The 26,835-nt window shown below is 39.1% G+C and overlaps 2 protein-coding genes across 4 annotated transcripts; one reads left to right on the top strand and one right to left on the bottom strand.

Moving 5' to 3' along the window:
• nrde2 (NRDE-2, necessary for RNA interference, domain containing) lies at window positions 1-16,906 on the bottom strand. Of its 3 annotated transcripts, none has more exons than XM_079632482.1 (15): window positions 16,890-16,906; window positions 13,402-13,517; window positions 12,033-12,138; window positions 11,425-11,592; window positions 10,960-11,103; window positions 8,488-8,956; window positions 7,996-8,398; window positions 6,379-6,512; window positions 4,410-4,533; window positions 3,944-4,116; window positions 3,349-3,741; window positions 1,348-2,276; window positions 575-716; window positions 420-491; window positions 1-290 (listed from the first exon to the last, which is right to left on the bottom strand). In XM_079632482.1, the coding sequence occupies exons 2-15, from the start codon at window positions 13,460-13,462 to the stop codon at window positions 165-167; spliced, it is 3,444 nt and encodes a 1,147-aa protein (XP_079488608.1). In that variant the 5' UTR covers window positions 13,463-13,517; window positions 16,890-16,906; the 3' UTR covers window positions 1-164. The 3 variants fall into 3 exon arrangements, with proteins under 3 accessions (XP_079488608.1, XP_079488607.1, XP_079488609.1); XM_079632481.1 differs by lacking the exon at window positions 16,890-16,906 and adding an exon at window positions 14,412-14,643; XM_079632483.1 differs by lacking the exon at window positions 16,890-16,906 and having other exon boundaries at window positions 13,402-13,534.
• On the top strand, window positions 16,083-26,835 carry calm1a (calmodulin 1a). The gene is made up of 6 exons (XM_079632485.1): window positions 16,083-16,310; window positions 22,203-22,233; window positions 22,435-22,578; window positions 24,907-25,013; window positions 25,401-25,536; window positions 25,798-26,835. The coding sequence occupies exons 1-6, from the start codon at window positions 16,308-16,310 to the stop codon at window positions 25,824-25,826; spliced, it is 450 nt and encodes a 149-aa protein (XP_079488611.1). The 5' UTR covers window positions 16,083-16,307; the 3' UTR covers window positions 25,827-26,835.

The raw sequence follows: 26,835 nt of genomic DNA, 5'->3' as shown, positions 1-26,835 counted from the left end.
TTAAAATGTAATCATTTATTCCCAAAATCATGGAAAAATACATTTAACAATGCATAAAAATAAATAAAATCTGTATTTTTTTTCAGAGATTGTAAAGTCTCTGTTGGTTTGTTGGTGGCCAGCGGTTACTGATTTCTAGTGTATTGTGGTAAGGGTTTGGATGGCTACTCCTCCAGCAAGATGTCCACCTCCTCCATCGGCACTCTCAGACGTAACTCCTTCTCAGTCATAAGATCTAAAAACTCTTGCACACGTTCAGGAAACAGCTGCACGGCGTCCATGTACAAGCCCTGCAGACACACACACACGTTACAAACTGTAACATACACATTGAGAGGCTGAAAATAAATGTGTTAAGTGTGGAGACATTGTCATTGTAACACTTCTCATTACCTGTGTGTGAGTCTAGTGAACCTTACCTTTACCCAGGGCACTTCCTGTAGAGCCTTGTAGAAGATTCCACTGCCACTCTCTGCGGTCCCATCACATACCTGTAGAAAACACACAGGGCATCAGCTGTTTATTGCTGGGTATTTATAAACACTTCTAAATTGTAGCGTGTTTACAACTTTACCATGAAGTTCAGATACATTCTCCACAGCAGAGGACAATGGGCCCCATGTTCTGTTGCTGTAGCGGTTTCAAACAGACAGCGGATACGGTTGCTGAGACCAATCACTGGCTGGCCGGGGAGAGCTTCTCCAGGATGACGAGACCTTTGGATAAAAAAAGAGAACAGTTTGTGCTACTAAACAAGGGGCAAGTGGTATAATCTTATCCACCATGTTAAGACTGTTTCTTAAGAGCTAGTTTGACCAACAAGCAGTTAGTCAAGGGGTAATCTTTCAATTTGAAGTAGACCAAACAACCTTTTTTAAGTAACTGATTTAAAAAAGTTAGGACCAGGCTTGAAGAAAAAAAAACATTTAAAACTAGTCTAAGCAGTTTATGCAACCGGCCACAGATTTTTATTAATCAGGTAGCTGGCCATAAGCAAGCACAGTCTAACTAACTTTGAACTAATTGGGTCTGCAAGAATCTCTACCAACTGCTCCTCCTCCATGGCGGTAGGGTGACTTGAATGAGATCGCTGACTGTAGAAAAAATATATAAAAAAGGCTGCTATAGCGGCCCTTGCTGCAACACTCAGAATGCAACACATTTGTGTCACATTTTGAAATCCATTTCAAAACATTAGCTACTATGTGTTAAATCGGGCAGTGCCAGAAGTGTTTGTGTTCATGTACTAACAATGCAACACAACACCAAACAAAATCAAAACCCATCCAAACCCAACTAAAATATGAAACAAGAAAACAAAATTGAAAAGCTCATTTTTTTCCTCACCTCTGCACAGAGTCCAGAAGCTGTTTGAGTCGTCGTTCTGCAGTGATGGCGAATAGATAAGGCACAACACTGTCAGTTTTCTTTGCCACACTGTGGAAAAACCTCCGGGCACGGCCTGCGCTGTGATAGCGGTTCTCTGTTTGCAGGTAGAGATGCCATAACAAGGCGCTAGAGGGCAGTAAGGAGATGGCATCTGTGAGTGCCAGTCTTAGCCGGGAGAGAGAAAACACATTGGTGTTGGTGTGGTGGCGTAGCAGTGCTACATGCTGGACAGCAACAGACTCCCAGTCTGCAAAGACCTTGCATCTCCTCAGAGAATCATCTGTCACTTCTGAATTCAAGTTGGTGGGAATCAGTTTTTGGATGGCATGACTGTATACGGCATCAGCTGCATCTATCCCCATTGTCAGGTACTGGAAAAGCCCAAAGCATCCAACCAGGCTGGATGTCCTACGGAGTTTCTTTGGAGCTCCAGCTTTATCTGTGCTCTGCTCAGGTAAAAAGCTCAACAGGGCCTGCTCATAGGCCTTCCTGGCCTTCAATATAGCCACTGGGTTGATCTGGCCAGAGAAAGGAGTGTAAGCAGCACCCTCAGCTAATTTAGAGAGAATGTAGACAGCTTTGGAGGAAGTGGAGACTGTCCCACCGCTTAAAACCTGCTCTACCTCTAACTGGGCATAGAGAAAGCAGAGGTTGCAGAGAACAGGGTCATTAAGACCTCTAGATACACCCATGCCCAAGGCAGTGTCAAATACGTTGCGCGCCTCTTCCAGGTTACCCAGAAGCCACTCTAGATAGGCATACTCTCTCCAAAGTGCCAGACTTCCCCTGTTATTGGGCTCTTTTAGCAGCCGTTTCGCTAGTCGTTTACTACGCTTTCCCTGAGACTTCAGTTGCCTTTTATTTCCACTGCGTAAACATCTCAGCACCTACAACAGAAAAGCAATGAAGAAGGTTACAGAATGATGCAAACATAGAATTAAAGAAATACAAATTACGGTGAATTTCACAATAATTGTTAAAAAAAAAATGTCAGAGCCGTAAAATTAATATATTTATATTAGGGCTGTCAAAGTTAACATGTTAATGCATGTAATAAATTTTTTTCAATTTAATGCGTTAAATATAACGCAATTAACGCAGCATCCATTTTTATGATCACGCTATCATTCATCCAAGTGCTATTAAACCATTCAAATATGATAAAATAAAAAAATCTGTACTGGCTTGCTGTCTGTGAAGCGGTTCTCTGTGAACAAACACTGAAATGCACGTACAAAATGCAGCTTCTGACAGAGCGCATGTGCCGCATCAAGTTCTCTTTCGTGCATGAATGGCCAAAAACAGGAAATTATGTCAAAATTCCCGTTTTGTCAAGTATCCTCGTTAACAGTCTCAAATTAATTAAAAAGTGTTAAATGAATGTAAAGAGTTGTGAGAAAATGGGATACGTGTCGGATCCACATCATCTAGGGTTGAGTATCATTTGAATTTTAACGATTCTGATTCCGTTTATCGATTCCAGTTCTTATCGATACCTAATTTTGATTCCACAAACAAAAACTTAGATCTTAGAAGTCTTATTTCAAACCATTTCATTGTAGCTGAATACCATGAACAAAAATCAACAGGCTAAAGAATACGAACACACAGAACTTTTGTCTTTGTTTGTCAGTCAGCAATAGCGAGTGCATTTTCTGTCTTTTGTTGTTTGATTAATGTCATTAATGTTACACTAATATACAGTATATTCATATACTTCAAACTAATCACATGATTATGATAACATATATATTATAGGTTTTTTAATGGTCATGATTTTTTTTATAATTATGATAAATTAATTATTATCATGATAATAATTATTATGAAAATAATGTTAAAATGTATAGTTTTTTTTGCATGTAATATGACTGTCAATTCTTTCTGAGATTGTATAATGAGAAATATCTATGAATGCAAAAACGGTTAATCATATTTTTCTTTCTCACACACACAAACCTTGAGTTTCTCATACTGCAGCCAGCAGAGAGTAATAGCAGCTTGATCCTGTGAAGAAACGAGCGGGAGAGTTTGATGTAGAACGTTCTGGAGAAACTCCTCCCCTGCCTTACACAGCCCTGCCTGCCTCCTGCAGTCACTCAGAAATGTCATGTGACCCACTGCACAGATCCCAGCCATTGGGAGGTCATAAGAGGTCAGAGGTCGCTCCTGGTCTGGGCCCTCTTCAAGGAAGGCGAGATCGTCCAGTAGAATGTTTGAGGAAGAGGTTGTAGAAAACCTTCCTGAAGGTCCAGGCAGACCTAGGAACTGCAGGAAGGACAGGATCACCTGCAGCTGGAGATCTGGTCTGTCCACACGAATCACAGATGGCCCGATATCATCAAACAATACCTGCATGGACGGAGAGATTTATGCACAATTAGAACATTCATAACATCTTGCAAATATTTTGGCTAATATTGACTGCATTAAACAAAAACAGTGTTGTTGAGCATATAAAATACATTTTGCAGAAATTTCCCTCAACAAAAATGCAAAACCATCTGCAGATTTAATTTGGGCCAACTCATCGGGTTGTCAACAAAAGTCGCACCTGCCTGTCGGGGTCCTCGCAGTCCTCTTCTGATTGGCCCTTGGTTTTATCTGGTCTCCATGGCAACCAGTTGTTTGCCTCACGGGACGTCTCTACTTCTAACCAGATCTGCCATTTAGGCCTGGTCTTGTCTTTGATCTCCGAGTCCTCCTGCTCTTCTTCATCTTCATCATCTGCAAGCCATAAAGTTCACTGTAATGTTAGCTCTCAGAATCGATTAAAACACTTTGATTTCTTGTAATTGTGCATCAATTCTGAAAAAAAAAAACTTGGACAACTCCTTATGTTTTTATCTTTATCCCATGATGTGACAAGCATTCACTATTACCCATGTCTGTGTAATCAGAAATACCAAACTTAAATATGCCTTTGAACCAAATGCCAGCAGCTACATTATATACCGGTAGTACATTGGCAATTATCTACATCTGTGTGAGTGTGTGTGTACTGTGTTTGGTTAGAACACCTGGCTCAGGTGGAATCACCCATCCTCCTCTCTCCTGCTGAAGCATCCAAGCATTCCATCCCCGAGCCCCCCGCTCCCCTATCCTGGGCTCTCCACTGTCCCAAAATGGCTCAAAAAATTCCACCTGGACACAAAGAAATAGAAAAGATTATAAATATCCTAAGAAAAGATTATAAATATCCTAAAAAACACAAGTAGGACAACAAATAAAAGCTAACAATCCATAAAATTTCCACACATTTAGACCAATAGATTTTCATGATTTTTCCATTCATGTTTTTTCCATTCATGTTTTTATAGAATCAATACCCTTTCTTTATGAAATATTTAGAGCTAAGCATATATAGAAAATCTAAATTTGCTATAATAGGTTCATGCCTTTTCCAGTCTTGGGTTTTAAAATACTGAGATTTCCTGGTTTTCACTGACCAATCCATTTGTAGAATCACTAGCAGTACGACTCTCATTCACATAAAAGTGCCGTAAAGTGTGTACTCAGCTGAATGGTGAAGTCTCATTTCATTTGCAGTTATCACACTATCCCCTGGTTTCACAGAAAAGGCTTAAAGGGTTAGTTCACCTAAAAATGAATTGTGAATTAATTACTCACCCTCATATCGTTCTAAACCCTCATTCATCTTCGATATGAAGATATTGCTGCCTATGGGTGGTTCAGAAATTTCATCAAAAATATCTTAATTGGTGTTCCAAAGATTAACGAAGTTCTTACGGGTTTGGAATGACATAAAGGTGTGCAATTAATGACAGAATTTTCATTTTAGGGTGCACTAACCCTTTAAGCTAGTCCCGAAATAAAATGCATGTTTGAGCAGTTTTAACTGAAAGCAACTTACACTGACATATCTTAAAATATGTCAGTGCCTTTGTTTTGTCTCAAGATGCACGGCAACAGTAACGTATTTTTAAAGGCATGTTTATAAAAGCTCCTTAAATGTCCTAATTAAACTAAGGCCTAATAAGCTGTCTGTGAAACCAGGCCTAAGTGCCAAAACTACCTCATTCTGCATTACCAAACTCTACCAGCACCAAGAACTTGCTCAGCCAATCAGAGAAAGACACCAGGAGTGGTAACCCAATCACAGGATGACAGGATGATTAATGCAACAGTGATGTGCATGTCACTAATTGATATCTCCTAAAGTTTAAGGATAAGAAATGCAAAGAAACAAAGTTTCACAGTTACTTACCATGAGTAAGAATGTGAGGGGTATAATAGGAGCAATCAATCACAGACTTAAATGCATATCACGTTTTTAATAATCACCAACAATCAGCTTCTGAGCCTATCAAGGTCATGTTGAAAGTGTCTTGGACAGGGCACGATCTGACTTTCTAGGACTCTTTAGGTCTTGCTCAGCATAATGTGTATGTGGCTGTTGACAGGACAGATTTTTCTGCTGTTAAAGAAAAAGTTTGTTTTAAAAAGCAACAGTGCATGTGAATATGCCTCTTCAGCAAATCCTGTGACCGAAACGAAGAGGCCAGAACAACCACAGTTTCACATTAACACCTCTTCCTGTATAGTATATATACAATATAGTATATATAATTATGCCTTGTTGTATATACTTTAAAATTGTTAAATATTTTTACCACAGATATCATGTTAATCTTAAATGGACTACAGTTACAGTTTCACTGCACAGTAAAAACGGTTACATATTTTGAGTTGGTGGGTTGCCTGAAAAATTACTTGACTATTCTGTTTTAAGGAAGACCAGTATAATTCCATGGGTTTCAACCTGACCCCAACATGACATGTTTTTTAGAGGGTGCTGACATGCGTTCATAAACAATGAGACAGAGCGCAATCGAATGAAACAGAATGAAGAATGTCAAAGACGTTCATCTTAAATTGTATGGCTGTAGCGACAGTGCTTCAAAGTAAATTAATTAAAGGACACAACTTTTACAACAGGGTTTAAAGCGTTTGTATTTGTTTGTATACCTGCTGTCTAGTGGGCAGATCTTTCACACTGTCTGGCTTGAAGAAAGTGAAGTCCAGCAGGGCTTGGAAGAGACACACAGCTTTCTCTGTGTGACCTGCTTGCCGCAGGAAATGGCACTGCTGTAGAAAGATATCTGCCAGAAAAGAGAGAGTACTTTGTTTGACTTGAATTCTGATCGTGGATATTAAATATATACCAGAAATGAGAATAAATATAAATCAAATGAAGATTTAACCTAAAAACAACACTGAAATACTTAATACTGCACTGCCACTTCTGAACACAAGAGGGAAGCACAGAGTCACAGAGCTGTTACCTTCGAGGAATAATTTACCCAAACACATAATCTATCAGTCATCCTAATGCTGTTCCAAGGCTGCATTTATTTATTTATTTTTAACCAAGAAACTTAGAAAGGAGAACATTATGAGGGTTAGTAAAAAATAAAAATAAAAGTAGTTTTCTGGATAAACTATCCCTTCAACTAATTTCAGAACCTCAGATGTGCTCTTAGTATTCAACATTGGCCCCTCACATTGCAATAACAATGTCAGACCTTTATTTGTATTGCACTATAGACATTATAATCAGTCTGGTCCAATCTGTGTAAAATTAATTGCATAGTATGAGTGTAAATTTCAGCTCAGCAAACGTGGGCCCTGGGAGTGCTGATCCAGATAAAGGCAGCACATTGGCCCGACCTATCGAGGTAATTGTTTAATTAGGCTAATTGAGAATCCAGTGATAGAGAGCACAGAACAGCAAGGGGTCTGGCTCAAAATCTGATCACACACACACACACTTTAATGGCTGTTCATTTCAGCGAATCCCAGTGCGGGGAAACCCAGGACAGTGATGTTTGTGTTATGACTCACTGTCTGTCTCTCTCTAAACAGACCCACACAATACACCCTCTAAACTAGCTGACAAACAACATGCCAATCCACCTCAAAAACACCACATCATCACCTTTTACTGTTGCCTGCCAGTCGATCCCTGCCACACACACACACACACACACACACACACACACACACACACACACACACACACACACACACACACACACACACACACACACACACACACACACACACACACACACACACACACACACACACACACACACACACACACACACACACACACACACACACACACACACACACACACACACACACACACACACACACACACACACACACACACACACACACACACACACACACACACACACACACACACACACACACACACACACACACACACACACACACACACACACACACACACACACACACACACACACACACAGCCCAAACGTACTCCAAAATGTACGCTTGCACAAATTGTACATGAGCTGCTTAACTCTACAAATATTTATGCATGTAATCAAAACAAGTTTACAATTTCCACCCGACTGCTGTCACAGCAACATGGAGAAATAAAAATAAAAACACGGATGCAAAAAGAAATAAAACCCAAACTATGACAATGCAAAAATGATCTGAGTACACTAGGAGACATTAGGAAGACCGTGGTGGAAAATCTGGACAGTCTAAAAATGATACATTTGGCAAGTATCTACAATTTACAAGTAAAAAATATCACTGTACCCAAGAGGCCTTCCTGTGTGCCTGGAAGTGGAGGGTGAGACACCATACTGCCATCCTGGACTGCACTGAGCGTGCTAAGACATTTTCCGAATACGCCGTTGACCTTTGACACTGAGAAAGTGCTGAAATGACTCTGTGTGAAGAGGAGGTACTTCCTCCATAAAGGGGCACTGTTTGGATGGACAAACACTAGTTTCTTCCACTCTTTCTGCAGGACGGCAGGCTCCCATAGTTCCTTGCACAAGCAGAGTTTCTCCAGTTTCAGGTCCACGTTGGTAGGGTTACTTTCCACCGCCCTGTCCACTATGGACAGCTTCTTCTCCAGCACAGCACGAATAGACATCTTTCTCATATCACTGTCGCCGTCACTGTCAGCAGAGAAAGAACCGAAGGCCAGCTCATCCTGATCAGAGAAAAAAAGAGAGATTTGTAAGATGGGTAAAAACTTAAAGGAAACTATTAAACTGGTCCATTTAATCTCTGGAGGCCTACCTGGAAGTGTACGAAGTCCAGCCACATCTGGATGTCTGTAGGATTCTCCCGTAGCTTCCTGTTAAACTCCTCCACCCGTGCGCTCAGAAGGGAGCTGCTGCTTCCTTGAACCTTAACGGCCTGCTGATCTCCCTTGACCTCCGGTTGACCCTTGCCCTCCAACCACAGAGAGGTTCCAGAGTCATAGATGCCGAGCGGATTGACCCATGATACCGGTGCCTGTGTGGAAGAGCCCTGCTCTTCAGTGCAGGCTGGGAGTTTGATGTAGGAATCAGAGGTGGCGGCACTACCCTCAGAGAGTCTGGGCAAAGCCGGCAGACCATCTGACCGGAGACGCTGAAGGGTGGAAGGACAGAAATAGCGCTCAGGTTTCTTGACCACCCGCTTCTTTTCTGGGCCGCTGTCGGCCCAGTTTACACCATGCCTCCTAAAGTCCAAACCTAGGCATGAGTCTCCTTTCCTCTTATACCTGAAAAGCAGAAGTTAACATAAGAAAACCAACAAGAAAAAGTTTGAATTAAATTGGTGGAGTACCTCTACACTCTCCCCCTAAAATCAGTGCTGAAAACATGAAGAAAGATTTAGATTCCATCTGGGCCAGCTGACAGATGAAGGACGAAGTAAAAACAGGAGTTGGCAGGTGACTGAGGGAGTATAAGATAACTTGAGAATGTGAAGGAAAGAGATCGAAGACTAGGGATATCTTCTTCGAAGCAGCACTTGACCTTCTCAAGAAAAGAGTTCTGGGGTGCACCTCGGTAAAACACACTCTCTTTGTGCATGATACCGATCAGCTTTAGAGCAGTGTGTATGGGGCATCTGTATGAGAGAGGGGTGTCGGGAGAGAGGGACGGTGAGAGAGAATGTGAGTATTGATTGTAGTCTCTTAAGTTACAGATGGCAGCTTTGACACCAGATTATAGCTGATAGAAGCTGGAGAACTGCCAGGCGTGAGATTTGTTGCCTCTGAGCAGCTAATAAACCCTGCACTAAAGCCAGCAGTGCCAGAACACTGGAGTAAATAATATCCAGAATGACACTTCTGAAGAGCAGGGGTGCCGAACTTTAACTATAGCTGCAGTGAGTGCATTTACATTGATAACTATCAAAACCTATGAAAAAATAGCTCATAAATAATGCAAGAAAATGGAATTTAACTTCAATTTTTCCAGGCTATGACACCAAAACGTAAACAGACATGTGCACATTAACAGATTACCAGTAAAGATGTTTACCAGCATACTAAAACTGGGGGAATAGGTAAAAAGCCTCTGTGAACACTTAAAGCTGGGGTATGCGATTCTCTTTTTTGTCCTTTTTTTTTAAATCACTTGAAATCCTATTCCTAACCCACTTACAGCTTTAGAGTTAGAAGCACTGAAATGAAAATTAAGCTGCAATTTAATCATCTGTGGAACGGGCAGGACTCGAATCTGAATCAGCTCGTTTGAAGAGACTGCTTTTGAATTATTTTAAAGAATTATTTTTTTATACGAGTAGATTTTTTTACCATTGTAGGCTGATTGTTCTCACACACTGCGGACACACATATCGGTATTCAAACATCTTATAAAAGTGAATTTTGACTAATAGGTTCCCTTTAAGATATGCCAGTGCAAGTTGCTTTCAGTTAAAACAGCTCAAACATTTTAGTCTGAGACTATCTTAAGCCTTGTCTGTGAAACCAGGGGCATATGTTTATTGCCTCTTTAAGATTAATCACTTGTTGAATTCCTTAATTGTAAATCGCTTTTGATAAAAGCGTGGACTAAATGAATAAATGTCAAATGTAAAAAAATCTAGGTTTTACTCAAGCCATTAAAAAAAAAAACTGTTAAAGATGTTTACATAACCTCACATATAGCAAGCTATTAAGCATAATTGGTGTAAGATGTGAATGTAAACACACTCCACGTACTTAAACTTTCAGATTAATTACAAAATAACTTTTTAAAAGAATACACAATTCAATTTAGAAGATATTCGCAGGGAAAACCCTTTTGCATGCCATGCACACAAGAAACGTGTGTGTATAAACAAGAAGAGTTTCTTGTCCACATGTAGATGGTTTTTTTTTTTCTGCAAATATCACATTTAATTTTTTTTTTTTAAGTTTCATTTTTGTTCAAAGTCTGTTAATTGGTGAATTCATTGCAGAAAATTGCAGAGAGAGAGAGAGAGAGAGAAAAAGAAGAGAAGCCAAAAAGGGCTTTTGGATTTGCACATGCAGACGATGTCATGTGGATTTCAAAGGGTCTCTGCACACAGAAGTTTGGGTTCTAAAAGCAGTTGAAAGTCTCTTTGCATGAGCACAATACACACTGCAGCCCTCTCATACACACAGTCACAGTGCTTCCCTGGATTATGGAGAGTCTGGCACCTGCTGCTGCTGCCAAACAGAAAGAATGAAAGAGGAGAGCACCTATGTGTGAGACAGACAGACAGACACACAGAGATGGTGAGTAAAGTTACCTGGCTATGTCTCCTCTATAAAGGGATTTGTATTCCCAGTTGGCACGGTCAGCTCTCCTGTCGATACAGAAGGGGGAGTCAGTGGGGGTCTGGAGGTCATCCAGCCACATAAAGGTCTCGCTCACCCGAACCTGAGCTTCCTCTCTGCAGCCAAAAGGATGAAAGACAAGGACATAAAAAAAAAACACACACACACACACACACCAATAATTACAAATTCAGGGTTAAAAGAGTCTTGAATAGACTGTCTAGAAATGTGGTTGAAGTTTTGTATATTGAAAAGTTCTAAAACAATGCAAACAGAACAACCCTTGAAGGGAATTCACTAAGATTTTGCACAAAAAGACACACATCCTGCTTCTGTTGTCTAGAAAAGAGCTGCATATTCATTCTGCTAAAGTCTACTTTGATGCTTAATGTAAGAAAGTAAGGGGAGTACATGACAGAATTTTTCTATGAACACACCTGTCAGCATTGTCCTTTTTGAGCAGGTCGCTGGGGTAAATGGTGTCGGATTCAGAACCACTGCTCTCCGAATTATCTCTGCTCCTCTTCTTGTGTTTTTTCTTCTTCTTTTTCTTTCTCTTCTTCGATCTGCCATGGCTATCTTCACTCTCTTTACGCTTCTGCTCACTGAATAGACGTAAAAAAAAAAGGAAGTTATCCTCTCTGATAAACAGACACTTTTTAACAAGAAAGTTAATACAATAGTGTGTTTAAATGCGTGTATGTGTACATTTCAAGCCTGGTCTATAACAGGCATATAGTACTATATTACTGTACACACATACATAGTTATGAAGCTTAAACAGCCATTAAAAGAAACATTATATATGTACAGATTACTATACTTGTCCATGACATTTTAATGTGGGAAGGACAATTAAATATTTAGCCAAGCTTCAGCTTTGGTTGAAGTTAAATTAAAATTACTTTTTTATTGTATTTTAACAAGATTTACAAAAGGTGATATGTCAGTTGTTTGATTTCAATTATGCAAGTTCTTTAAATCACACATTAAGTTCCACACAGGTGATAAAGTGAATTTATTGAGTCAATAACGATCAGATGACCTTGCTGGTTCCTCTGCTTGCACTCGGTCTGTGGCACGCTGGTGAGTCTTCAAAGCACCTTCTCTGTTGAAGCTCTGATTACTCAGCCATTCTAGATCTGCTGGAGCTGAGAGAAGAAACATTCAGTCAAACCAAATTAGCTCTGCCGGCCTCTTAAGAACTGAATAAATCAGTCAATCATGACAGACAGCCAGTCCAAATGAAGTGAAAACTCAGAGGAGTGCATCTGATGTGATTCACACGCAAAAAAACCTGTCAGTTAAAGGGAGTTGATTCCCTTAAGCAGTGAGAAGGACAGAAGCATGATGCTATCTGTTACTCTGTGGACAGCCTAGGAAGGAGCCAGATGCATTGCTGACCTGGCCGATATTCTGCACAAATCCCCCACGGCAGCAAAGGTGATCTGCATGCAAGAGCAGTTTGTTCTTTTCTACTGTACTCAATGTGAGAATGGTCCTTTCCCAATAATTTGATATTGATTAGTTGGGATGTGCATCTTCATCTAGCTAAATGCTCAAAGGAACCACTCATACGGAATGGCTGACTGATTACATTGTGTTGAACTATAGCCAAATCCATAAGGTCGTGTTTTTAGCATACAAGATCATTTGTTTGTGCATAATATGTGCGATTTCTAGCGGTGCTTGTAAACATCATTCAATCTATTGCTCACTTTGAACAAACCCTATGCATTAAACTTTGCTGTGTAACTTGTCCAGAATGTTTGTGTATGGAGACGAATGACACTTTAATCATGCGACTTCTTGATAACAGGTGTGTTTTTGCCTGGAAATCAACAAAACGTGAAATATCCCATACACTTACATTGGTATAATGTACCCTGGCTGCCTGGCCATATCCAGGCACACGAATATCACTGAGACACGAAGGCCCTTTTGCACAGGCAACATTGTTTTCAGAAAAAGTAAAAACTTAGTTTACTTATTAACTACTAAAATAAAACAGTAGACAATTTTATTCTTAAAATGATGCATGTTTTATGCTTGAAATGATTTACATTTTATAATAATCTAAGTGACACCGTATTGAGGAGCAAAGATGCTTCATAAAGGATTCAGTTCAATGCAGTAACTTATATTCCAACCGAATCACCACAAATCACTGATCTAGAAGTAATACTACTACTACAGATGATTCTATAATTAGAATCTAATATAATGGCTACTAAATAGTATTACTGTTGATCAACTGTAATGTAGTTGCACAACGTTATAGTAAATCAAGCAGCAGTTGTAGAATAATCAGCACAAATGTTAGGTTTTGTTCACAGGTTATCTTTCAATAATGCACCATCAAGTGCACCTGGCCTAATCTTGTATGAAGACTTGAAGCTGGCCAGAGAGCTTACCTCTATCCTCAGCAGAGCTGTTAATGCCTGACAGTCCAGCGCAGGACGGAAACAGAGCCATGTTGCTTCATTCAGTTCAAAACAGACGCGCGCCGATTGCGTCATCAGTCTGCGACCTAGCAGGAACGCATGCAGTGATGAGAAGTCATGTGAGAAGTCCGACTCATTTATGCGAATCGGTTCTTTCGAACAATAAAAATTATTCAGCAATTATTTTGTCATGACATTATTACAACATACTTTCAGCCTTGATTCAGCTCATTTAGAGCACATATACATATGTATATATATATATTTTTGTTGCTCTAAATATATACATATATATATTACAATGATTCAATTTGCAAACAATACTAAAGATAATCTTTTTTGCATGTTTTAATAAAATGCTATCTATAAATGCCAAGTCTACGTTACTTCTCGCGCGTGTTGGTAAAAAATGTCACACAATATAGCCTATGTCATATTTCATATTTAATTTTTAAGTCATATTACGGTAAACATATTTCCATTTTAATTAATTTGTAACATTTCTGCTATTATAGTAAACTCCTTGTCAGTTAAAATCACCCAAATACAATAATCTTAATATTCTTCATCATCCAAATTACGAATCGGGTTCGAAAGAAACGGTTCTGGATTAAATTAATCAGTGAGATGATTAACAGTTAACTTATCAGGAAATCGCTCAAAAATCGAGTCTCGTTTAGATTTCTGATAATTAATTTTTTGGGGAAATGTTTTCCATGGCGATAAGGAAACGCACTTTTGTTTTACCGTTAAGTTAAATACAAGAACAGAAGTTTGTTTATTATAGTAACAGTTTTCTGCATTTATTTAGCAAATGTTTGGTCCTCCTAAAATAAGTGTTATTCTTTCATTCTTATCATAACGGATACATGTAACGTTACGTATTTATCTCCGTTGTCGCAACCTTAATTTCATCCAGTTTAAAGAGTTATTTATTGTCCAAATCGGTTTATACAAAGTGGACAGCAGTCTGTGCTTACCACAGCTTTTCTCAATTAAACCTTAACTTTCTTGAAGTAAAGAAGGCTCACGGTGAGTATATTATGAGATCTGATCGCGGGAGAGAAATTGAATCAGCCCTGTCTTGTCTAACCGATGGGCTTGTTGGCCCGCCGGTTCCAGTGCTGCGTGATCCGGGACACACAGAGCGCAATGGCTTGACGCATTGCAGGTCTAACGTAACCAATCAGAGACTCTGTTACAGTCACGAGCGGATTGCGGGTCTCAGCTGGCCAATCATAAAAGCTGTGACATGCTGAGTCGAAATCTCTCTAGCGTCAACAAAGGCACTGAACTTGACGCAATAAGTAATATTCCGACGAAAGAAACTAGTGCCTTTTTGAGAAGTAGTCCCTCAAGATGTAAAGAGTTCTTAGACCATTTATAGTAATGTGGCCATAATAAATTAATTTTACTGGTTATCGACATGTCCTTATTTTTTATATATAGAATCTGTGATTTAATAATGGGTGATGCTATTATGTAAAGCTAAGTGTATTCAAAAATGTTGTTATTTATAATATTATATTAATATAACCTATCATTATTTCCACGTTTTATTTACTCCTTATCAATGAACATTTCGTTTTCAAATGTAGGCTAGCTGTTCACTGGGAATTATTTAAATTAATAAATTAATTGAAACCAGTGGAATACGTTTTCAACTATTAATAAGAATATTTTTCACCTAATTTCACTTAAAAAGGTCTTCATTAACACACACACACACACACACACACACACACACACACACACACACACACACACACACACACACACACACACACACACACACACACACAAAACTAATTCTAGAAGTTTTGTCAATGTTGAATGTGTTTACTCTTGCTGTTGCCTACATTTTGCCATAAGCTTGTTGCCTATGCAACTATTCCTGCAGGTGTTTTCCTCCTCATTACAAATGTATACTGGATTAATTTACTTTAGATTTTAGTTAGGTCAACTTCTGTCTCTACATAACTCATAGAAAACATTGATTGGTCATTTGTGGGAAGATTTGGGTCTGCTTAGAAATTAAATCAGAATTATCAGCATGTGAGAACGCACGCTGTGAGAAATATGTTTGTAAATAATCCCATATTTAAAAAATATATATATTTGCGCATTGTTATTACAATAATGAAGTGTACGATAACCTTTGTGAGTGAGATGAATATTTCTTTCCCGCAGTGCTCATATTACTTATTATACAATAACAGTGTGTAAAGTGCTTCAATAAATAATTACATATCAAATATACACTATTGATCTGTATTGCGTGCTTTTAATATTGAAATAATTTTATGAGAAAATAGCCTACTAAATAGGGTACTAAACTTAAATTATTAATCATATATTTTGAGTAGCCTAATATAATTAAGTAATATAATATATTACTATTCTAATAAACCTGTTGGTTTTCATTAAAATAAAAATAAAAATTAGGCCTACATGCAGTAGAATGTAAATATGTTGTTTGTTTTCTTGATACAGTGCTGAAACTCCATAACATTTTCATTTAGACCTACCAGAAAATGTCAGATTCCATGTACCTAAGTGCCGGAATATATAATACATTTCTCCAAATAGAATTATTGCATTTCACTTGTAGAGACTTTTTTTTCTTATACCTAAACACTTTCCCTTCTCGGGACTGAGGTGGTTATGATAATTAGATGGGCGGGGCTTGTGACTGCACTATGCGGAAGTGAGTGATAGGGGTCAGTACGGCGGAGGAATACACCGATGTATATAGAACCGGATCACCTTCAATACTCTGCGAGCGACAGTCGCACGGTGGAGCTTTCAACTGAGAGCGGAGCATCGCTGCAGTCTAGTGTAGATTTACAAACCTAGCCTACTCTCCAACCACAGATATGGTACGTATAGGCTTTTATCATGCATTACTCGTTTATGAAACGGTGATAATCTTTCATATATTTAACGCTTTGCGATTAATATGCAGAAACGACTAACGTTAACCACCTGCTTGCTTGCTTGCCACTGCTGCGTTTTGCGCTCGTGCAACAGCAAATTTAATTTAATATGCATTAGAATATGTTCTGTATTTCAATGCACTTCGCAAGAGATGGTTGCGTCTGTTTATTACTTTGAACGTGTTGCAGTGTTATTGATGTCATAGTGCGGCAGGAAATGTGACATATGCGTTTTATTATGGTGTGATGTGCTGGACAGCAGCAGACAGATGATCAGTGCTCACCTCCTATTAAATAGAAACACATTGTGCTTGCCTTCATATTTGGCGTGTATGAGACAATATTTGCTTTGGCAAATGATTTTTGCTAGACATAATTGACAGCGCCTGGACAAATCAGGCCAGTCTTAATAGAGAGCATGGAAAGACCTTAAAGGATTAATTCTCCTAAAAAATGAAAATTAAATCATCATTTGCTCGCCCTTATGTCGTTATAATGCAAACCCGTATGACTTTTTCTTACCTGTAGCACAAAAGGAGATGTTAGAATTACTGCCTCCGTCGCCATTCACTTTCATTGTGTTGAAAAAGATGCAATGAAAGTGAACGGTGACTGGGGCTCTCAACATCTCCTTTTGTGCTCCATAGAAGAAGAGAAGTCGTCATAAATGATGGCAAAAGTTCAATATTTGATTGAAATATTTCTTTAAATGTCCAGTGTAATGAAATTAATTAGATCTATTAAGCAGTTGTCATGCAAGGTGTGTTGGCTGTAGATGGTCAGTGTTTCAATTTTTAAGATAAGGCATTATGACATGCATATGTGACCTTGTTATTTATCTCAGCTGCTTTTTTATTGAGCTTTTTAACTTTCAGATCTAAGCAGGGTTAGAATTGCACATTGGCTTTATTCATTGGTTTAGGTTGGCAGAAATTGCCACAAACATATTTGATTTATTTTGTGCTGTATTAACGTGTTAATGCAACAGGTCTGTTTGTTATCTGTGGTCTGGACTTGATCTTATTTTCTCATAAGAGCTTGAAATGGAGTGCATAAATCATATGGCTGTATACCAAATGAGAAAATAAACAAACCTTTGTTTAAATGGTGCATTTTAGCTCAAGAAAGCAAACATTGTTCGTGAAGCATGGAAAGAATGTCCCGAGTGAGTTCAACAAAAGTCAATACTGATTCAATGAGTCCATACAAACGTTTCTGTTTCAGCTTCTACACAGCATGCTGCCAGAAGGCTCAGTGTTAAAAATAAATGAATCAAATTCTGGGTGCTATTTAAGCCTGTGCTGTTTGTTGAGAATTATCTCAGTTCTTTGATGAACTATGAATGGTTAGTTGCTGAGAGGTGTCTGAGGTGTCCGTTTCCTCCCTGGTTGCGTCTTCATGATCTTTCTGACCCTGTTGCAGATCTAATTTCATTGTGCTGCCTGTACAGGCAACTGTGCCATTAGATTCATTGGGTACTTGTGGGGAAAATAATGATTTTTTTTTTTCTTTTTCACTCATCATGTAAAACAGTCTAGAAACAGTCTGCGCTTCTTTATATTTTTTTGGGGTGTACCTCTGAAATGACGGCCATGCTGAACTGCTTGAATGCTAGAACAATAACTACAGTCTTTTACTGTGTAAGAGCTAACCAGCTGTCCAGTGTTCAGAACTGGATTAAAACTCTAACTCGCTTATCCTAAAGAATTTATTGGGAAACCTTGTAACTAAAATGGACAGATTAGCCTTAAAAGTATGGCTAATTCATGGCTCGCTGTCTTTACGGCACACATAAGGAAGGCTCATAAGGAAGCAGCCTTCACAGTTGTGGTCGTGAGTTTGTATTAAGCCATCTTCCTGTCTTGGGTGCTAAGTTGTGGGTATATTGGTATTTGTTATGTGCATAAAGACAGTTACTGGAACTAGACTCGGTAGAGCATCAGTGTGGCGGCGGGATGGTTCAGGGCCTCGGGGACTCCCATTTACATGGTGTGAAAGTGGCAATACCACAGTCATTATCGTACACTGGTCGTCCTGAGCGCCAGGCCAGCCTTTTCTCAGCTGCTCCTGCCGCTTGGCGGCTCGTAAATCAAGGCCAGATTCCAGGCAACGTTGCGCAGCGTTTCAGATCCAGGCCAAATTCCTGGCAGTGGTGTGCAATGTTTGAAGCCTTGCTGGATGGCAAATAGCCTGGAAGGTTTCCAATAGAGGTGCAGGATCTTGTTCTCCCCTCCCATCAGCTTGAGAGAAGAAATTATTCTTTATGGGCAGGGCCAATGGGGAATCTGTGGACATGCATATTCCGGGGGGAAATCTGCATAAGAGTTCTACACTTTTATTGGTTGCTGAAAGCTTCAAGTTGTTGAAATGTTTATTAGATGAACACTAATGTGAATATTTTTACAGATTTCCTTATTAGTTTTGATTAAATTTGATTTGATTCAGATTAATTTTGGTATATTTAATCTACATTTAAATATAATGTCCATTCCCTCTCTAATAATGCTATAAATTATAGAGCTATGTTTCTGAGTGATTCAAACCAGTAACTATTTTTTTAACTAGGCTATTCATTAAAGTCAAAACGTAATTAAAGTTGACAATTACTTTTCTTTTTTTGTGTGACTTTTTCTCTCTCTCTTTTTATAGAGAGAATATTGCCGATGTATACCAGCGCCATTGCTGGGCAATGAAGTTGTCCAAGTGCCAGACGAGTTTCAATCCCCGCCCTCCAGCAACTAGGGCTGCCATAATTGCTGAAAAACGAAAAAAATTTTTTTACTTGTATATTACTAATATTCAAATTCTATTAAATTTTAAGGCAAATATAATTTTGTAAATTGGATAAACAATTATGAACAAAACAGCATGAATTTATGCAGTTTAATGGAAAGAGCCAAAGCGCCGATCACAGGGTAGTTTTTGCGTTTAAACATGAGATGCAGTGGAATGGGGGGAAAAAAGCCCACAAAGTCTTGAGACGTATTTTAAAAGTTTAACTTCTTCTTTTTTTTTTACTTTACATGGCTTTCTAAACATACAGGCTTCTTGTGCGAGACGCAAGTTCAACGGTCAACGATGTCAGTCTAGTGCATGTTTACATAGAAAACTAAAAAAAGCAGCACATAAAAGGAGTTCTGGGTGAACGACTTGGTTACGGTTTTGACCGCTCTTAACTGCGTTGAGATTCTCTATTTCTGCAATGTTTTGAGTGAACAACGCAGCAGTGCCACATTTAGTTACATTTAGTCTAACAAAAACATTAAAACACAAAAACAACTTGCATCATCGCATCTCATGCGCCATTGAGAAGGCTTTCTGACGCGGTTTCGAATGTTTCTACAGTCAAATTCAAAAATGGTACAATCGCAGCAATTACCAAACAAGAAAAGTCCAGTCAATTTCCGATGGACAAAATCAAGTTCAACCCTACATTATTTTCTCTCTTAACAAGCCATATTACTCTGATAAATACGTTACGATAGGGAATAAAAGACGATTACAATTTTTTTGCTTCATGTTGACTTTAAAAGAATTGCCTCATCAGATGAATTAAAGCTAGCAGAGCTTTTTTTGCAGAGCTTTGCAGGAATACTGTTGGTGCAACCAAGGATAGAGAGGAATCATCACTCTTGCACACATCACAATTTTTGACAACAAAGTTTGTTGTTAAAGTCGTCATGAAATAATTCACACTTTATTTTTTAAATGCACTTTATATTAGAAAATAAAACAATTCGTCCATGCATGTGTTTCTAGGTTTCTTTTCTTTTTCTTTTTTGTACCCTCATAATTTATTCAGAAACTCCTGATCTTCCTGTGAAAATGATAGATTTCTCTGGTGACATGCGGGACTTCTTCAATCAGGTCATCCTCATAAACCCCACCCCTTTCTTACAATTGACCCCAAGCTCACATTCAGATCTCCATCCAATCAAAAACCAATGAACCCTGAGCAACTTTTTTTTTTTTTATATATATATATATATAATTTTCAACCTTAATGTAAGTCACAATATAGAAGAAAAGATGTGTTGTTTTTACTAGCCAAGGGTTTAAGGGTAAAGGATGTATGTTCATATTTAGGTTACATTTTAAGGGAGTTAGGGACAGCACACTAATTGGAACAACATGTGCCGAGATCCCTTGCACAACAGCATAGTCATGAATAATAGGGCAGGAAGAGACCTTTGTAACTCTCCAGGTCATAGTTTGTCCCTACCTGAATTTGAACTAAATTTTCCTGCTAGCAGCCCAAAATTTCCATAACCCTCAGGCTAACAGGACCCTTAGTGTGAGACGGGGTGAGAAAAATACATTTGATCACAAGCACATTGAGACAGGTGAGAATGCATCCACGCAGGGAAAGGTAAAACCTGCCATTGTGTTCACAGACGAAGAGGTGTTGGCACAATTAGCAGAGATGTGATGCCACTCAGATGGTCAAAGAGATATAAATGTAAACCTACAGCTGGCTGTAAACTGAGATGACCACAGGAGCAGGTAAAGTGACGAGGCGTTTGATTTTGACAGACAGGCCTTAATACCCTTCTTTGATTTAGCTGTCACTCTGTGTACCTGCGGGTCTATCTCAGAATACTTTGCTTGAGTAACCCGATGGGACGCCCATTTGACTAATCTCAAATAATGTAAATGATCCCTGACCCTCGGCTTTGTAACCGTAGTGAGCTGCTGACATTAAGCTTCTCAAAAAACGGCCCAATATCTTGCTGTACGATACCCAATGCGGCCCAGGAGGTTGGTACAATAACATCGGCCTCAAGGGTCAGGTGATCTCTCTCGGGGTCCGTTGTTCTTCAGCCTGATCAGCCAGAGTCACTGCTAAATGCTTCAGGTAACGTCTGCTCAAAGAGACCAGAATGCCTCCAAAGAGACCCATCCTCTACTCTGAGAAGAACTCTGTGTCGTTATCCATGGTCTACGATCTCTTTGACCAGCAGCAGTTCTTTTATAAAGAGCTGATCGAGCAACAGGAGAGAAACTACAAGTCATTCCTGCAGATGCTGGTGGACTCCACCAACAGCCGCATTGACAGCGTGGTGCGAGATGTACAGGATTTGAAGAACTGTCTGCAGCAGTGCAGGACTGAGTTAGGGGATGTCAGGCGCCAGGGCACACAAAACGCCAAGCGGGCCGAGTGTCTGGCAGAAGGACTGGTGATGGTTCAAGGAGTGGTGGAAGGCCTGACCTCATCGAAAAGCCCTAACGTTGAGGTCAAACCCAGGAAAGCACCAGTAAAAATGGATAGGCAAGATGTAAAGACAACTGATGGCTGGAAAAGCGAACCTAAAGCAAAGAGGCTGGTGGCTGACCTGACCGATATTCAGTTTGATGGCATAAAGGTTGCATTAGCATTAAGACACTGTTTTTGTTGTGACCTTTAAGGAGATATATATTCACCATTAGTTTTTAAATTGGTGGTCAAAGTGGTATTTTGTCTTGAATGCTGGAATTGATTGGTTGATCTGGGACCTTGAGTTTCTAAGTGGAAGCTTTGGGTGTCAATACCAAGAAGTGACGGCAGATGAAGTAGATGTTTATTTTTTTTAAGAAAGCTTTATGAATAGCATTTATGATGCTGCAGTATTTATTTCTTATTCATGTTATGGTCGAGCTCTTCTATTCCTTTTTTTAAATATTTTAGACTGTGGGTGTGGATTTGATCTTGCTTTTGTGACTTGTTTTTCTTGATGACAGGACATTTGTGCCTTTAGTGTTTGCTCAGTTCCACAGTAAAGTGTACAATACAAATAAAATGAGTTATGTTTATGACATCCGTTATCTAATCATTTTTCTTTCCTTCTCTATTTCCAGGCTGACCAACTCACAGAGGAGCAAATTGCTGGTAAGCCAATCCGTATGCTTGTATTCTGTACATGCCCTGAAATGACATGCCGAGGATGAAAGTCATAGTAGCTGCTTACTATCAGCACACCTGCGCTTCATTCAGCCAGACACTTAAGGAAAATGTATCTTTCTTGTGAAAATAGTTTCAAATGGGCATATATATGAGGTATAAATGTTGTTTTCATCCATTCCCTTACAGAGTTTAAGGAGGCTTTCTCCTTGTTTGATAAGGATGGTGACGGTACCATCACAACCAAAGAGCTGGGCACAGTGATGCGTTCGCTCGGTCAGAACCCCACGGAGGCCGAACTCCAGGACATGATCAACGAAGTGGACGCTGATGGTGAGTTGGATTCAGTTCAGACTTCAGAAATCATTGATGGATCCGATTGCAACAAACAGTAATGCTATCAGGATGTGCTATCAATGCTATTCTAAGGTTAGGTTTTAAGTTAGAGTTAGCCTAGTATTTGTATCAGTGTAGTGTCAATCAGCTGTTTGCGCTTAACTGGTTTGAGGGGGGGGGGAAATCACAAAACAATGTTATTGACACATTTTTTTAATGTAAATGTATATATTAAGTGTCTAACAGCAATATCAAGTATTCAAGTAAACTTCCAGATATTGAGAAAAATATTTAATATTTATTTGCCTTTATTTTAAATACAGCAGTTCTAGTGTATATATCTGTTTATATTTCACTTAAGACATTACTTAAGAATACATTTCCTTTATATTTTATTTTATAAATCAAACATTCTTATCTTCTTTTCATTTTATTATTTGACTCACTCATTAAACTCACTCATCCTAACACCTCTGTACAGAGGATCTCATCTATCGCTCCTGCTTCGTAATGTTGACCTTTGACCTGTATCGCTCTGTCTCGTTATCTTGATTTGGAATTAGCTTGTGTGCAAGCAAGCTTTTAAATTGCACCAAATATAATATGCCCGGGATGTCTCTCTTGTTACAGAGCTGATGTAATTAGTGTTCCAGTAGGCTATGGTGTCTTTAGAGTGTCTTTTAGCGCTAGTATAGAGTTTTGTTAGATCACGCAGAGCACGTTGGGTTTCTGATATACTGATTATTTGCAGATGGTATTGTGCGGTATGGAGTCGTTTTTGTAGGTCAGACAGCAGTAAAGCTTGTTGAATAACAGCAGGTAATAAAGACCTCATGGAATCCTTTACATAATCCACTTTGGCAGTGTCGGCGATGGAATCGAGAGAGTGTTTGTGAAGAGCTCCAGTAAGGAGAACATGCAATGTGAAGAAAAACACACACACATACGCAACCACGTGCGTACACACACATTGTCAGATTACACGCGCAGTGTGAGCCCTCTGGGAATGGCTGTAGTGATCATTTTCACACACGCATGCACACAGGAGGATGTCATATTTGTTCTGTGTAATGGAAATGTCTCACCTCAGCTTGGTTAAACCTCGAGGGTAGCAAAACACCCATTTCAGCCTGAAAACCCCTGACCTGTTATTTTTCCTGCCTTGTTTAGATTCAAATTTGCAATGCACCAATATTAAAATACAGGCCAGAAATAGTTTATAAATGGCTGATAGTAAAATTCTGCATTATTTTGTCTAAATAAATCAAACAACGTCTATTTACTAAATGCTACAAGTGTATTTCCGCATCACATTATAATGTACAGAACGAAAAATAGATGTTCATTTTGAGATTGCTAAAGATTACATTTAACTGTGCAATTAGATTTATTAAACTAGTGTTTTAAACATTAACTTTAAAGGTGCAGTATGTAAAATTGACAGCTAGTGGCTGAAATGGGTACTGCAGTCCAAATTCAAAATATTGGAGGGAGTTGTTTCTTCCGCCTCTCCTCATCAGACTCAACACTCAGGCTGGTTGCCAGATTGAGGACACGCAACAGGAACGAGCGCAGTTGACAATAGAAAGCGCTGAGCTTTACACTGTAAGTTGATCAGCTAATGTATCCGTTTGCAATGTTTTATTGACAATGCTTTTTTAGGTCAGGTAGAATCGGCGAGTTCGCTTGCTGGCTTCCGTGGCTGCAATACGCTGTGTTTTTCGCCATCTGGCAACCTGGGGTGCCGAAATACTATTGGGTAAATTGACTGTGGACGGGATTACGCAGACCGTTCTGACACGGAACGCACATTTCAAAGTAGAATAACTGGTTGTTGCATTGTTTTTTGGATAAATAAGTATTTGAACCTAATCCTAAATCTCTGCAAACATATTATGGTATTTTTATGCTTTAGTACAGTCAAAAAAATGACATACAGCACCTTTAAACGAGCATAAGATGACAGGAAAGGGAATAGAAGTAGAAGAATGAGCATTAACAATTAAATGTGTAATCTGATAAGTAAAAAAACAAAACTCTAATATTGATATGTTGTGCATCAATAATTTAATGTTTTATCTCACAATATAAGAATATAGATTCCTGATACCGTGCCCATACAGGGTTTTGTGCATCCAAGAGAGTGTTGGCTGTGGTTCAACTAGAGCCAAACTCACTAAATATGTGCTATTAGACCTCATTACTCCTAATTATGTCCTGTTTACTGCCCTGCTTTCTTTTCCTGCATTTTGCTTCCTGGATGCTTTATCTTGAGTCTTCAAAACATCTCGGACCAGATCTGATGATTTTCTCTGTTTCTTTCAGGTAATGGAACCATTGACTTTCCTGAGTTTTTGACAATGATGGCCCGGAAAATGAAAGACACGGACAGCGAGGAGGAGATCCGTGAAGCGTTCCGAGTGTTTGACAAGGTCAGTGCTTGCTGAAAAACAGGGAAAGATTATGTTTTTGCTTCCATGGAAAGAGTGAGGAGGCAGGAAAAAACAAATTAAACTTGGAAAACTAAGCCCATGTTCCACATAAAGCTGGTTTCAAGCGATTCATGGTGCAATCATTTCCACAGTCATACATATTTATTTCCTTATAGTTTTGCAGGGATATTTGATTGTCAAACGTTTAAGCATTGGCCTCTTTCGCTTCCATTTGTTGAATGTTACTCTTGTTGCCCGTTTTCCCTCTGCATTACGCCTCCATGATACGTCATTACTGATTTCAAAATCGCCCACTTTGGATTTAGTGCTTTAATATTTTTAAAAGCATGACACGGCTTACTTATTGATCTTGTCTATCTCTGTCAGGACGGGAACGGCTACATCAGCGCAGCAGAGCTTCGCCACGTCATGACAAACCTGGGCGAGAAGCTAACGGATGAGGAGGTGGACGAAATGATCAGAGAAGCTGACATCGATGGTGACGGTCAAGTCAATTACGAAGGTACGACGCAGCTGTGTGCTTTCCAGATTATCTGGAAAGGGTCACAGTTTTATGCAGATTAAATATTACTTTTATGAATTGCCAATTCAATTACAATAATGTAGATTGGATTTGGATGACGCAAGGTTATTTGCGTGTATATTAAAAAAATGGAGATTCATTTAAAGGAGCAGTCTGGAACCTAGTAGGTTTTGTGCTTTGAGTTGTTGTTGTTGTGATCTTAGTGTCATGTCTGATGTCCACTTCTCTTTCTGTCCACAGAATTTGTACAGATGATGACGGCAAAGTGAAGCTCTTCTGTTCTCTCCTGACCTCTTTAGAAGACAAAAAAAATCAGTCAAATGTTTTACTTACCTCTTACGCAAAAATATTCATTTATTCATACTGTTTCTGTATAGAAAAAACTGAATGTTAAAAAACAAAAATGTCCATATATAGAAAAAAAATATATGAAAAAAAAAAACAAACCAAAAAAAATGTCATAAACAAACATAAATGACCTGCATGTACTGGTTAGTGGTCCTGTTCCCAAAGAACTGCTTAGACATCTACAAAAAGATCAATCAATTAATCCTGATATCAAACCTTCAGAAACTAAAGTAAAAGCATCTGGTGAACTGCTTAACTGGTTCCATTTGCTAGCGGCGATGTTTGGGCTGGCCAATCGTCTTCTACTTCCTGTTTCTGTTCTACATGCATGCAGCTTGAGTCTGGAGCCGCTATTGGGGCGGAAACCTCAGCGATGTCTGTCGGAGTGTTCAGGGGGTGAATTTAAAAGAGGGTTTAATATTGTTTGGGGGAGGTGGGATTGGGTGGCGGGCGGGTTTTCAGAATCTGCATAGAGGACGAATGAATGGGACCTTTGCAGTTTGCTTCAATAACTAAATAAAGAGATATTTTTAAGAAAAATGAGCAGTTAAGAGATTTTAAACTATGTTTGGCATGTCAAGATATTTGGAGTTTTGTTTCTTTGTGCATTGTGCCCGAATAGTAGGGGCGTTTAGCGGGAGTGGCTTTGGAGTTTCAGGGCGTGACCTTTCACCTTACGTGGAAGCGTTTTTGGGGTAAGGGCAATGGTGACTGTACCATAAATGTTTTATCTTTAGTTTTTCTCTGGGCTCTGACTGTGAGCGTGTCGATTACTCTGGAGAGTGCAAAAGAGGGCTTTGGCTGCCAGGGGTTTGTTTCGACTGCCCACCTTCAGTTCTGTTTATGTTCATTCCAAGTTGTATATGCTTGTCTTTTGATTTTTTTTTTTTCGTTTCTTTTTTTCAATAAAAGAACATGAACTCGAAGCTC

Source organism: Phoxinus phoxinus (genome assembly GCF_949152265.1).
Source record: "Phoxinus phoxinus genome assembly, chromosome: 13".
Lineage (NCBI taxonomy): Eukaryota > Metazoa > Chordata > Actinopteri > Cypriniformes > Leuciscidae > Phoxinus > Phoxinus phoxinus.
The sequence above is the reverse complement of the archived record's forward strand: the minus strand, read 5'-3'. Positions and strand labels throughout refer to the sequence as shown.